The sequence below is a fragment of the Nannobrachium achirus genome (genome assembly GCF_963921795.1).
Source record: "Nannobrachium achirus genome assembly, chromosome: 14".
Classification (NCBI taxonomy): Eukaryota; Metazoa; Chordata; class Actinopteri; order Myctophiformes; family Myctophidae; genus Nannobrachium; species Nannobrachium achirus.
Window position 1 is genome coordinate 41,592,462 of NC_137821.1, and position 15,394 is coordinate 41,607,855.

General features: G+C 42.4%; 1 protein-coding gene across 2 annotated transcripts in view; it reads right to left on the reverse strand.

The window, feature by feature from the left end:
- Positions 1-5,463: 5,463 nt before the first annotated feature.
- pacs1 (phosphofurin acidic cluster sorting protein 1) overlaps positions 5,464-15,394 on the reverse strand; it is a 139,963-nt gene continuing 130,032 nt past the window's right edge. Inside the window, exons 15-24 of one of the 2 annotated variants that reach the window (XM_080742175.1) lie at positions 15,067-15,173; positions 13,621-13,775; positions 12,067-12,180; positions 11,809-11,911; positions 11,427-11,469; positions 10,507-10,549; positions 9,705-9,849; positions 8,631-8,869; positions 6,222-6,341; positions 5,464-5,780 (exon numbers count right to left, since the gene is read on the reverse strand). In XM_080742175.1, coding sequence (XP_080598301.1) covers positions 5,662-5,780; positions 6,222-6,341; positions 8,631-8,869; positions 9,705-9,849; positions 10,507-10,549; positions 11,427-11,469; positions 11,809-11,911; positions 12,067-12,180; positions 13,621-13,775; positions 15,067-15,173 — 1,188 coding nt within the window. In that variant the 3' untranslated portion in view covers positions 5,464-5,661. Of the gene's footprint in view, positions 5,781-6,221; positions 6,342-8,630; positions 8,873-9,704; positions 9,850-10,506; positions 10,550-11,426; positions 11,470-11,808; positions 11,912-12,066; positions 12,181-13,620; positions 13,776-15,066; positions 15,174-15,394 lie in introns of both variants that reach the window. The other variant, XM_080742174.1, reaches the window with a different exon arrangement.

Genomic DNA, 15,394 nt, shown 5'->3' on the forward strand with positions numbered 1-15,394 from the left:
GGTGTCCCTGTTTTTGGGCATGTCATTATAGGCCGACATTTTCTCAAAACAATGTCGGAAAATATAGCGAAAACAGCCCACCTACGAGCATGGCTATTATGTTCGCCATGCAACAACAGTATCGTACGACAAAGTATAAAATAGGGCTTAAGTGGTTAAATGAAGACTTTGGCATGAGGTATATACAGTATATTTCTTTGTTCATGTGTTTTCACGTATCACCCCCAAAATTACGCCATAAACATATAACATTTATATCTCACACCCCCGTCTCCATTTTGGGTGATGTCACTTTTCCCCGTCAACACATTTTTACTTTTGGCAGTGATTTTTTTCATTAGACTAATTTATTCCTACTTTGAAGAAGACTTCAGCTCATATAGAATGACAAGGACTAGAACTGTTTCACTACAGTTTCATTACAATAATCAGTCTAACACAGCTACAAGGCAAAGAGCAGATTGAATCAAGAGGAGGGATGGGACGATAATCGTTATTATCGTGATAAAAAAAAACACTACAAATAATCACATCAGGGACATGCTGGGCCCCTGATTCAGCCCGGGAAAAAGTGTTGGAGAGGCCCTCATTGCGCGCTGCTGCTACTCAAAGATTTGCCATTTCAGATCAGGACATGTGACAAGCCAGTGGGCCAATTACTGTACATGAGTTCTATTTCGTCGTTGTCGGGTGTCCAAAACCGTTTGTTTTGTATTTATCATTTTAAAAATGATTTAAACTAGTGAAAACAGCCGATCTACAAGCACACAACGCCTCGCACCGCGAGGCGTTGTGTGCTTGTAGATCTGCTGTTTTCACTACTTTTGTGCAACAGCCTTGTATGATGAAGCAGGGCTTTTCTTTGCGAAAACATTTATACATTTGAAACTTGGAGATAAGAGGTTTCTGCCCGACAGTGACGATTTACTTTGTTCGCCGCCCAGCCCCCAAAATGGAACGAAGGCCGACATTTTTTAAAATTATTTTTCCTAATGGCCGGCCGGGAATGAACCGGCCGCTTGGGAGTTGTCCCGCTTTTCCCAATGGCCAGCACGTCCCTGTAGCGGATTTATCCTGAAATTGTCCTCCGTCATATACTAGGATGAATTAGCTTGTTGAACTGCTCACAACACATTGTGAGCTCGTAGATGGGCAATTCTTGGCTGAACCTTCTCCCCAGAATAGGGATGCTGGGGATTTGAGTGAATTTAAAGTTTAAGCATATTTCTATTATCGCGATAATATCATTAATCACAATTATTTTTGCCAAATTAATTGTGACGTGTCATTTTCATATCGTCCCATCCTTAATCAAGAGTTTTTCTTAGAACATACACAGTGAAATCGCTTTCGGTTTCATTTTTTACACATTCAGAATTATCACTCAGGATTTCACTGTATATGCTATAGGAGCAGTGGTCACTTCCAGCAAACTGATGTAATATCAGGTAGCCATCAAAACATTAAAGGTTTAAGAGTGGAGATAAAATATAAAGAAATTCATTCCAAAATTATATAATATAGTGGGCCTAGCCAATTTAGTGTCCTGAAACAGATGTAATCTCTCAGTCACCAGTGAAGATTTAAAAATCACATATGGTTGATTCTAGCATTGAAAAACAAAACAAAGGATTCAAAAACAAAAGCTGTCTCACAGCTGCTGTTATCATGAGTTTTAGCTTTCATCAAAACAACATCAACATGATTTTCTAAAAACATTCATTTCTTTTTTTGTTTCCCAAATGGTAGAATTATCACTTTGGAATGAATTTCTTCATATTCTGACCCTCACTTTGTTATGGACACCCTTTCTTCAAACGGCAGTACAACATTGCTCCACTATACGTATGTTACCATACAACCAAGTTGCAAAATGTGCAATCTTGATTTAGCAATTTGGGTTCAAGCCCCACCACGTAAAGGCTATGAGTCTGTCAAGCCCTTTAACTGTGACATAAAAACAAATGAACAAAACACACAACAAAACTAAAGTTATGCGGTTTCTATGAACCCCGAATGGCCGCCAGAAGCCGTGCTTAAAGCATGGCCTTTGGCAGTCACCGGTGATGAAATAGAACCGACGTTTTTTTTTAGAGGGCTGCCCTTCAAGAGTCTCACTGACATACACTGCTGTTTCTGTTGGTTACACAAGAAAGAGTTGGACTGTGTGTCCCCCAAAACCAGCGAGTGCCTTTAACTGTTGATAATGTGGTTTTAGGGAGAAAGCACTTAAGCCTTGTTTTATATTATACACACTTTGTCGTACAACAAAGTATATATAAAACACTATATAAAACAAGTATTATACTCACTATATTCTTTTAATAATATCCAATGTCAAACAAAGTGCTGATTTGTGTGGCTTGACAAAGTGTATGATTAGGCACATGGAGACATTTAGCCTTCTGTCAAAGAAATTCTTTAGGAATAAAATATATCAAAGTTCTCCACTAATGTCCCAAGACTCCCAACATCAGTCCAAAAAGACATTTAAGCCAATTTGTATACATTCAAATATTTTTTGCAATAATCTCTATTTAAAAGCCAGTGACCGAGTATAATCGTTGGGAATAAACCAATGCTTTGAATGAGCAGGACAGTCCAACGTCAAACTCTGTGTCAAAGAGAAACATACATTTTCTGACATCACACGTTTAACACTGTAACATCAAGGTAGAGAAAACCCCTTCTAATCTAATTGAATCAAACATATAAAAAAAAATAGATGGCATTAATACTATAAAACGCTTTCTCCTAATATGTCGCATATATTAAAGTAAATGGGGAGTGTTTCTAAGTGACAAAAGGCAGAACTACACAGTTCAGCGCGTTTAAATTCACTAAACAGCAAAGAAGAACATTGCGCGACTTTGAAACTCTTCACATACATCACAGCACAGCAGTGACACAATATATCCCAGCGACAATGGACCCATTAATACATTCTTTGATTTTCACTCAATTTCCACCCAAATTCAGTCTAAATCTTTGGATAAAGTTGAATTCTTTAGAACTAGTAGTTTCTTTTATAACATTATTTCCTCTGGAGGGCTCATATACATGTGGAGATGACGGTGAGAAGCAGTGGCATAACGTAAACATAACGGACACATCGTGCGCATCTCGCAGTCGTTAAGTTCGACGCAGACATCGAGAAATGACCACATCGTCGAACACACGCTGTCAAGAATTAAATCAATGGTACATACAATGGTAAATGTATGTCCTTTGTAATGTGGCAGAAAAAATAAAACCTGTTTTTCATAGATTGGTCCCCTCCCCCCTCCATTTTTTATCTTTAGTTTCCAAACACAAGCACAATTTTTTACCACACACGCGCACACACAGTTATTGTACACTTTCTAGTCACCTCACAACATCTTAGATAATCTAGAGACACTCAATTTAACCAGCCTGGGTCAACATTCTGACTGAAATCCAACCCGAAAACACAAGAAATTCCACCAATTAAATCCCTTGCAGATAATTCAAAAAAGAAAAAAAAACACGTTTAGTTCAAGTAACTGAAAGGTTTGCCATGATTCTTTTGACCGTGGTTCTCAACCTTTTCTGTTTCAGGTCCCAACCACCCATCTGACCACTGCACACAGTGGTCATTTAGATTTGAGCAACCTAAGCTTTTCAAAAAACTCTTTAGGATTTAGAACAGTTCGAACAGATATACAAGATCACAGTGTGTCATTCTGCACTGCGTGCTTGCACATCAAGTGTTGTACGTTTGAAACATCTAGAATCATTTAGAATTTCTGTTAGTTTCTCTTCTTGGGGGGTCCGCTCCGTGGCCCAAATACATTTATAAATTTGGGGGGAAAAAAAGTTTGAGAACCACTGATTTAGAAGGCATTTTGTCGAAAGCCGCCTCAGGCCGCCTTTATACCGTGTTAAGAAGAGCTATCTGCCAGTCTCTGATGCAGATGAAGAGGACGGATGGGAGGCATGCAGCTGGCTAATATAAATGACATTGTGCTTTAGTAGGAGGGAGAGACGACCCCCTCAGTATGGTATAAATACACACGGTGACGACGCTCCCAGACCCTACTTTGAGAACCACTGCTGTACAGTATAGTACAGTACAGTAGATGTACTGCGCCAATCCACGTGTTTTACATCGTATGGGAGTCACATACAGTAGGAACATTTTGTACAATATTGTAATACAATCCAGTATTAATTTTAACTTTGAAAGCATGTTAAAGTGTTGAATTAACATTCACGAATTCGCGGTGTATGAATATATGGACACATTTTGTATTTCTGTTCAACTGTTGGCCACGTTGACCGTCGCCTTACTGTACCCGAATGTCTGCTTCCTAGCGCGTTATAAAGAATGTAATCTCATCTGCAAGCTTCCCAATCATCCATCTGTGTGTAATATACAGTAACAGGCAGAGAAGTGCATAGCAATTACGTATGAAAACGAAGAAAATGGCTAAATTAGCCCCTGCCCTGAAATCCCAGAATTCCTCACAAAAACACTAGGCTATGCAAATCACACGATCCACGACACTTGGTTGAAGGGAAGGCTAACACTAATAGTTAGAACTAGTTAAAAAAAAATAACCAAAAACGCACACTTCCCCTTTTTTTAAATATCGATACACGTGGTCGTTGGACACCCAACTGACTTCTTTTGGTACAGAAATATATTCAAGAATGTTGGAAGCCCCTGAAATAAAAGAGTTGTTTTTTACTGATGAGGAGGGTTTTCAAGGGAGACGCCAGCTAAACTATTAAGTTGTCGTTGAATCTACTTGTATGGTGGACAGGGAAAAACGGCTTGGGTTTCTGTATGCATTACATGCAAACTATTTTTTTCTTTTTCTTTCTTCTTATTGTATTTTATGACTGTAAGAGAGAGAGAGCAGTCATTTTCACTGGGGTTTTTTCACTGGTTCATGCAAACATTGAGGGGGTTCCTTTTGCTTCTCCCAGAAATGATTATATAGCTGTGAGTGTGTGTTACAGTTTTTCTGGCACGTTGAGTTTTACAGAGTATGTCAAGCTAGTTTCGGGACATGCACGTTTTGGATTTTGCGGTACTGGGTGTGTGTGGGTGTGGGTTCACGGATGAACAAAGTTTACATGACACTCATATCAGGGGTCAAATGTTCCGAGAGAGTTCAGGGGTTCCAAATCAAATCTTGGGAGTTAGTTGCTCATGCTACTGCGTTTCAGCCATGGTGGATAAATGGCCGTTCCCTAATAAAAATTGTGCTATTCTTGTTCCACCCACCACGCACACGACAAACACGCACACGCGCGTGTGTTTCGGTCGCATGTGCATGCCTCGCACACACTCCTCACACATACTGTACACACAAACACACACACACACACACACACTCACACACACAGAGTAAGGGGCATTAAAGTGACTAGTAGTAGCGCCGCTACCCCATAACATCTCCCCCCTCCCCCTCCATCCCCTCTTGTCCCCGAAAAGAGAAAAGAACAACAACACTACTGCAGCCAATTCTGATTGGCCAACGATGTCGCCGGGGCCACGCAGAGAGGCAGGCTCTCGTTGTGCATGTGCGTGTAACGTGTGACAGGGTTGGTTGGGTTGGCGCGGGGCTGAAGGAAGGAAGGAAGGGGGAGCGGAACGGAGCCCTAGGAGGGGGGCTTGGTGCCCGCGGGGTCCTAGGACGGGGGCTTGGTGTAGCCAAAGAGTCCGACAGGAAGGTACTTGACGTGCGTGGGCCACTGCGCCGCCAGCTGGAAGAACTTCACGTCGTTCCACTCCACGCCGTCTATGGCCACTGGCGGGACGGACGAAGGGGAGAGCACACAAACACACACAATTTTGTATTTAGAGTGACTTACAAGATCATAGTACATGGCCGTGAACCCTAGTAGCCAATAAACAACAGGCTAAAGGCACTTTCCCACTGGGCGCGATAACGATAAAAAAATATTGTTTTCAATTCAATGAAGTGGATGGCAGCGTCCACACCACAACGATAAAGCCCTCATAATTGATGTTCAACGCCGACATATCGTTATCGCGTCCAGAGGGAATGAGGCATAATTCACTGGTCAATTATTCAAACACAATTATTCAAGCATTTGTCTAGAAACTACTTTATTTTATCTGTCTAAATAAGTTACACAAGAAGATAAATGGCCACATCGTGTTGAGAATAAGGAGCTGAATTCTAATAAAAAGTTCCAAAAGCAGAGCACCAGGACCTGGTCCTTACCTTTGAGGATGGTCTGCTGCTGCTTGGCGGAGCAGATCAGCCTGCTGATGCCCTCGATGACCTGGCTCTTAGAGTCCACGTCCTTCTCCTTTGGTTTCTTCCCCAGGAAGATGGTGGGGACTGAAGCATAGACAGGAGAGAGAGAGAGAGAGAGAGAGAGAGAGAGAGAGAGAGAGAGAGAGACAGAGACAGAGAGACAGAGAGAGAGAGGTGGAACAAGTCAGTGTTTTTCTGTCATCCAGTATAATGATCTCTCAGTGGTCTAATGAGCTGTGAGGAGAGAGGAAGGCTGTGATGATGTCTTCTTTCCTTCAGCTCACTTCTAATGGATGTAAAGTGACAACTGTGAACACAGGATTCCCCTCACGCATCTCAAAACTGTAGGATGCCTTTGTATTCGACTCGTCAAATTAATCTGATCTGGTCTATTTGATTCTGGAATATATTTATTATTCTCTGACGTGATCTGGAATTACTTACTAATTCTCTGATCTATGGAATTAATCATTCTTGTCCAACTCCAGTCAACGGTTACATCATCCTGTGATGTCACTAAGAGGCACTACTACACTGCCTCTATGCATTTGATGCATTACCGAGAGAGGGCGAGATCATTTAGCGACCTACAACCGGGTCGCGACGTGGTCGGTAGTTTTCAGCGACCGGGTTGCAAAATCGAGCGACCGGGTCGCTAAATGGAGCGACCGGGTCGCTAAATCACCGACCGCGGCACTAAAGCGAGCGACCGGGTCGCTAAATGGAGCGACCGGGTCGCTAAATCACCGACCGCGGCACTAAAGCGAGCGACCGGGTCGCTAAATCGACCGACTGGGACGCTAATTCCATCGACCGGGACGCTAATTCCACCGACTGGGACGCTAATCCAGCGACCGGGTAGGTAAATCCACCGACCGGTGGTCGCTTCCACCGACCTACTAACCCTAACCCTAACCCTAACCCTAAACCTAACCTCAGTAACCTTACCTCAGTTAGGCTAACCTGCCACGCAACCTCCCCACCGTTACCTCAGTTAGGCTAACCTGCCACGCAACCTCCCGACCGGGTCGCTAAATCACCGACCGCGTCGCTAAATCACCGACCGCGCCGCTAAAGCGAGCGACCGGGTCGCTAAATCGACCGACTGGGGCGCAAAATCTTCCGACCGGGTCGCTAAATCTACCGACCTAAAACTGCAGGCAGGTCGGTAGATTTAGCGACCGGGTCGGTCGATTTAGCGGCGCGGTCGGTGATTTAGCGACCCGGTCGCTCGATTTAGCGACCCGGTCGCTGAAAACTACCGACCACGTCGCGACCCGGTTGTAGGTCGCTAAATGATCTCGCTCCTACTGGTATTACCTTGTGTTTCCCCTCGCTGACTGTAAATCGATCTGGATTAAGAGCGTCTGCTAAATGCCTAAATTATAAATCGGAGACTCACACTCACTGGACGCCATAAACGTCTATTACGTCTTTGATCCTTAGTGCCATAAACGTCTTTTACGTCTTTTTAATTAATCAAAAGTTTTATAATTTTTTCATAATTGTAATTTCAAAAAAATCGCTCTAGAAGTTAGCCATGAGCCTCCGTGACCGGAGCGATACGGCCGATTTGACTGTAGCACCAGTGTAACACAGTCCGACGGGAAATCGGTATAACCAAACATTGGTTCCGGCCGTTTAAATGTTATCTTAAAACGTTCGTTTATACACTTCCCGTGCTTCCCTGACGAACTATAAGTACTCCAAAAACTCAGAAAATTCACGGGAAACCAGCGGTGCCATCCATTTGGCGATTGCTATCCTTGATCGCGATCGCCAGGGCTCTAAAGTGTATAGCATGCTAGCTAAAAGGCCTGGCCAAAATGTAAACAACAAGGCCCAAACCAAAAAAAAGATGGACGTCTTCTTCCTTCTTCTGTTAGTTGATCAGATAGTAGGAGACCACCACCTGGTGGTTTTCACATGCCATTGCACTCCAGTTTACACACAGGCCCAGAGACAGCATTCACATATGATGATGATCAAGACATCTTACACATGTTCTATTGAAGCCCAAATCTAATGATAGGATATATATATATAAATATACATGTTTTCCTTTGTAAGAGGGGTAGTGTGGCTTTCGATAGAAGCATAGATTTATATATGTAATTTAAGTACAAAATATGATTTTGGCCCCCATAAAAAGGCAAAATTAAACAAAATGGCTGGCACCAGTTTTGTAGATTTTTAATCAAGGATGGCATTCAGTGAGTTAATGGAAGTCATTAGTTAATTGAACCCGCACACAACTAGCACTAACCTAGTGATAAATAGCGTCTCAGACACAACAATCCATGACACAATTTGGTCCAACAATTAACAAACCAACTAAATGCATCCTGGGTCATATTCTCCACTCCTCCTCACCTTTCTTGTTCTTCTCCTTGGTGACCACGGTCATGGCCATGGTGGTGACCTGGGCCTGTGGCTCGCTGCCGCCCCCGCCTGGCAGCCTGCTGACCTGCAGCGAGCGGAAGGCGCTCTTCAGGGTGTTCTTGCAGCCCGTGTCACGGCGCTGCTCGCCGTCCCGCCGCTTCTCGGCCAGCGAGGCCAGCCAGTAGTCCACCTGGAGGCCGATGGCGTCCACACCGGGGGAGATGCTGGGGCTTCTTGGAGACAGGGAGGGGAGGGAGTAGAAGTGGGTTAAGTCAAAGATTGTTAATATAGAGTATCGCAGCCGAAATGGTTTAGTGGTGCCACTAAAAATCTCCCATTCATTTTCCCCACAGACTTTTACAAAAATATTTATAACAAGCCTAGAACCATCCAGGATCTCAGTGAATCATGACCATAAAACCTTTGATCCTATACAAAAACATATTTTAATATTTAATTAATTGATATACTACATTTAATAAATACCCTTTGTTTAGCAATTTTCAAGATGTTCTTTTCACCGAAAGGATCATGATTCACTGACATCCTGGATGGCTTGGTTTTAGGCTTATGAAAGTCTATGAGGAAATGAACAGGAGATTTTTTTAGTGGCAGCAGTAAACCACACCCACTGCGATAGGAAGATACTCAATCCCAATTGGAGCCACTAGAGGCGAAATGGTACAGAAATCCTACATAATAAGGTCTCCTCAGTGGGTGCTGGCGTGTGACAGAAAATCTCATCCTTGATTTGTCTCTCTGAAAAAAGCCATTTTAGTATTTTGGGAATATTGTGTTACATGACAATCCAATATTTCCCAGAGATGGCATGTCTTGCTATTTCCGTTTTGGGTTAAGTCCTGTATCTGTGCTATAGTAAGCGGATGCCTTTTTAGGAGACCGGAAGCAGGTTGGAGTCCATTCTTAAGACCCCCTATTCCGATCATCAGGACGTATACATCCTGAATAGATCGAAACCTTGACGACGCAATAAAATACAGCAGCAGAGCTTTTCCATCATCACTAGTGTGCAGACTCTATTCTCTTTTAAGGAGGTGGTCTTACCCCTGCACGGCCAGGATGCTGCCCATGGAGGGGGAGGGCGGCGGGGTGGCGCTCTCTTTGATCATCATCCCCGTGGGGGAGCCGTGGGACGGGGGCGACGTGGACGGGACGGCCAGGCTCACCGCCACACCCTCCTCTGTGTCACCTTGGAGGAAAAGAACATTCAACGTGATTACATTATGTGCATTTGTGAGGATAGCTGGCTTGCATTCTACTGTAAATGTATGGAAATATACCTTAAAGGACAACTTTGTTTTTTTTACAACAAGGGTTCATATTTTAGATTGTAATTAGAGAAAAGAAAAAGTGAGTGTTAAAATGTTTTCATTTGCTTCATTCTATTGTTTTATCGTGTTTACCGTGGTAAAATGTGGGGAATGCGTACGCATGGGGGCATGCGTAAAAGTGGCTAAATATGTATTTTTAGACACAATAAGCCAGCAGTTTCTTTACTGCTATTTACAGTAACACGTCTAGCCCCCATAAGTCACATCCAACCATGAAAGGTTGTGTTGTATCGTGGGAATGGTCTTATTCTGTGTAAAATCACTTATACGCATGCCCCCAACCACTGAAATAAGAATCTCTAAAACAATAGAAAGAAGTAAATGAAATAATTTTAACACTCATCTTTTATATTCTTTAGTTACAATCTAACAAAAATGAACCCTTGTTGTAAAAAACTTAAGTTGTCCTTTAATGTGAAATTGTTTAAATGAACATAATGAATGACATAGAAGTCCTGCATCATGTGGTACTGGTGTATGTACTGTGGTGTAATGTTGGGGGAGGTAACACTCACCCGTTGAAGATGGACCCGACTCAATGAGGCCGACCTTAACCACCTGAAACCATGAATGACAACATGAATAACTTCATCCATTCATCTGTGCGTCTGATCCAATGGTTCTCAAACTCATTCATTTCAAGGACCCCCATAACTCAGTAGTAAGGGGAAGAAATGTCTTCACCAATGTGTTTCTTTTCTTTTCAAATCTTTTTTATTAAAGCACAGTATCACATTGAGGCAGGTACATACATAAACAGTGATGACACCTCAAGTCCCATTCCCATCACTATAATCATTGGTACAAAATAGTACAAGATCTGAGGCCATCACGGTACGTATAGGTTCAGTATATAAATAAGAAAAACCCTGCCAATAAAGGATAATAAAAGAAAACATTTTCTCCCTTTCATATTCCCAATTTAGTGTTAAGCCAATTCCCCCATTCCCATGCTCTACGCTAGACCCATCCCTGCTAATCCCCACAGTAGTCATTGGGAGGGTGAAACCAATGTGTTTCTAAAGGTGTGTAATAATATGTACTAAAAGGTTGAAATTCAACTCCCGGGGGAGACCTCATAAAAAAATGATTTGTGTTTGTGTCCCATTAACTTTACTATACAGGGGAAAAAAATCTGCTTTAAGTAACATGTGAGGGGTCAAACTAGGGGTTTTTCATGATGCTGAATCCATTGCAAGCATTAGTTTTGCACGAACATATTATTACACACCTTTAGAAACACATTGGTGAAGAAATTTCTTGGTAACGATTTACTTCGCAGATTGGTCAAATATCTTATAAAATCCCCTTACTACTGGGAGTGTGCACAAATGGAACAACTTTGAGAACCATTGGTCTAATAATCAGATAGAACGTCCCATGGGTGTAACCACTGGTCTAATCAGATTGAACATCGACCCGAGTGAAAACTTACTCCGATAAAGGGAATGAACTTCTGGTAAGAGTCTTCATCTCGCCTGAGGAGGAGGAAATGAGAGAATGAGCAACGTTTCCTGTGATCCAGTAAATAGACTAGATGGTTTTGAAATGCTTTCTAAATCAGTAGTTCAAGTCAAACGACATGAAGCGCATGAGCGGTTCATTATCGTTTGATCAGGCACGCAACGTTTATTTTGACCACACATGCGCACCAGTTATGTGCACCCCTGACTATGAATCTATTCCTTACACTCAGCTACTGTATGTCATTTAGACAATTTAATTGAATTTATACCATTTAAAAGGTCACCCACTAAAGGTCATAATGTGTGTGTGTGTGTGTGTGTGTGTGTGTGTGTGCGTGCGTGTACACTCACGTCCTGTGCTTGCAGGTGAGCATTGCCTCAGCGATGGGCAGCTGGTGAGTGACAGTGGATCCACTGATGTACTGACTGATTCTCCCTGCTACGTCCAACACATCTGTACATACAATAGAAGATAGATAGGGGATAGATTTATATAGGCCTAAGGAAAACAGAGGTGTGTGTGTGTGCGTGTGTGTGTGTGTGTGTGTGTGTGTGTGTGTGTGTGTGTGTGTGTGCGCGCGCGTGTGTGTGTGTGCGTGCGTGTATTACCTGTTGTCTGTGGAGGTTCCGAGCGGCTGAACACGTCTCTCCACACCCCGTCCAGGAAAGCAGAACTGTATCGGTTGTCAAGGGTTCCCAGGTGCTTAGCAACAGGATGGGAGCCTGGTGGAGGGAGGGGGAGAGAGAGAGAGAGAGAGAGAGAGAGAGAGAGAGAGAGAGAGAGAGAGAGAGAGGGAGAGAGACAATGAAAGAAAGACAGAAATAAGAAACTTTTAAGAAAAAGATGTTTAAAGCAGAGAAGAAGTGAACACATCATCATTCTCCACCTCTCAATCACCTTGGTAACACTTGCCCTCTTTCTATCTCACCCTCCATCATCCACGGCTGTCACGATTATGACGCAAAATAACTTACATCACTTAATAACTTTATTCTTAGAAAAGAAAACTAGAACTGCACTCTGTCGAGGTGCCAACTTGCGCCTCACGTACAAGCAGGCTACTTGTGCGCAAGCAGAGGGCGCCACAAGGTGTCAAACTCAGGGGTGTTGTTGCCTGGATTATTCATGAAGCTTTCCCGGAAGAGAAAGATCCCATGATTGGCCGCTAGTTGCGCTGTTTTCCCCCCGCGAGGTACCAAAAAGTTTTTTTCTCCACTGGACCCCATTCATTTTCCTCTTTGATTTTCTAACCTTAATAAACCTTAAAAAAAAAGTACAGAGTGAAAAGATCAAGTATTAAGTATTGACGGTTCAAGTGGTTAAATATCTGAAAACAAATTGAAATGAATCCAAAACACACTGATGATTGTGATGTCAAACAATGAAACCATTTGGAATCTGGAAGAGGTCTAGCCATAAATTATAACTACAGGAGAGGATGCTAATATGCGGAGGTTATGTCTCTCCTGGAGTTATAAGCCAGAGTCATATGGCTCTCGCTGGTTGAGCCCCAACGTCCATACTACGCTCAAAACATGTACATATCAATATGTTGCTCACCGATCCGTCGAAACAGCTTTATATCTACGGGATCGCCCACTCGTTGGCATGTGTTAGTCCATATGTTGCTAATAAATTAATGTTTACTAAAACTTCACCGAGTCTCATCGCTTTCCTTGTTTTTGAACTGCTTGGGTAAAAATGGCCGAACATATCACGTGACGTTGATCGCCGTTGCGATTCGCTCATACTAGGACATGACGTTTTTGTATGTGGAAGTATTCCAACGTTCTGTAGTTCTGAAGCGTTCTGAAGGCGACGAGGAAACGTGAGTCTCGGAGAAGTTTTAGTAAACATTAATTTATTAGAAACATATGGACTAACACATGCCAACGAGTGGGCGATCCCGTAGATATAAAGCTGTTTCGACGGATCGGTGAGCAACTTATTGATATGTACATGTTTTGAGCGTAGTATGGACGTTGGGGCTCAACCAGCGAGAGCCATATGACTCTGGCTTATAACTCCAGGAGAGACAAAACGTCCGAATATTAGCACCCTCTGCTGGAAGTTATAATTTATGGCTAGAAGAGGTCCTTGGCCTGAAAAGGTTGAAGACCCCTGCACTAGGCGATTATGTAATAATTGAGACTCTCTCTCACCCAGGGGGACCACCAGGAACCTCATGTGGTTCAGCCAATCGGAGGTCTTGTTGGCCAGCTGGGTGACAAAGAACTGCAGGATGGCCCCCAGGTAGCTCTGGCTGCCCACCGCCGCCACCTTCACCGGCCGCGGCATGGACGAGTTACAGTTACAGCTGGAGGGGGAGGGAGAGAGAGAGATTATATATTGTGTGCTAGTGCATTCACCAAATATTCGAATATTCAAATATCAAAGTCACTATTCGACGTTGTTCACCGAAGTCGAATATTCGCTTATTTTTGCTTTTTTATTGTTTTCTCTTTAAAAAATATTAGTGCTGTCCAACGATTAAATATTTTAATCGCGATTAATCGCAAGATATACCTAGTTAATCGTGCGATTAATCGCACATAAGTCATACGTTTTTATCTGTTCACAATGTACCTTAGAGGGATATTTCTCAAGTCTTGTATACCCCTATTAACATGGGAGTGGAAAAATATGCTGGTTTTTTGCAAAATTATGTTAATCCTTTATTGGAAATCAATTAAAACCCCAAATAAATCATAATGGTACTGCATTAAACAGGTGGCAGCAGATGGTATTAATAAAATAATTAAAATTCAATAAATTGTCACTTTAGAAATGTGCAGATCATTAAGCTGATCATTTGGGGACCTCCCAAAAATAATTGCTGTAATAATAATAATGTTGAAAACCACCGTCCTAAACCACGGTTAGGCCAAATGGCTAAAATAAATAAATATGCGATTAATTGCGATTAAAATAATTAATCGCGATTAACATAACGGTGAGTTAACTGCGATTAAATGAGTTAACTTGGACAGCCCTAAAAAATATATAGTTTATAAAGCTTGGCTGTGACCCCCAAAATAAACATATTTTAACTGGGGACCCCCACCCTGACAAGCACTTGGAATTGTAGGTATTACATTTAATGTGACTCGGTTCCGCAGATAAATATTGTGAAAATAGCAGATCTACATGCTCACAACGCCTCGCGAGGCGTTGTGAGCATGTAGATCTGCTATTTTCACAATGTTCGCCTCTTGCTTACTTAATATTTAACAGTTTGGCCAGTCCTATTCGAATACTTTGAGGTCGAATAATTCGAATACTAAAAATAACTATTCGTGAATGCCCTATTGTGTGCACCGAAGAATAGCCGATCTACAGCCACACTGCGATGCATTGTGAGTGTGTGATTTTTGAAGGAGTTGTTTCCTTTACCCATGATTGTTGTCTGCTGTGTTTGACATATATGCCAACAGTATTGTATGTAACAATGGTCTACCCTTCATGCACTTTGTAACTGGCTGTTTTCCTAATTGACTGCATTGATATTGTTTATGTACTTTTAGTACAAGGTTCTGGTACTTCTGCTTATGTGGACATAAATAAACATTTCAAATGTGTAATGCATAAAACATTGTAAAAGGACTCACAACTTCTGGATGCGTGTGAGTATGGCGGACAGCACAGCTTGTATCTCTGCCCCGGAGCACGTGCACACCACCGGATGTCTCTGAGCCTGGAGCTGTTCTGTTACGTACTGCAACACACACGCACACACGCACACTTAATCAGTCACTAAAGATAACACACATCTATAGTAACTGAAACTTAGAGTACAGTACATTGTTGCCGTTGGGCAGAAACTTCTTGTCTCCATGTTCAAACCTTTTTATGTTTCTTCGTTAATTAACTACACTTCTACTGCGGTTTACTGATTAACCTGACTTAAGTCAGGTTATTATAACGCTTTCCCATAAT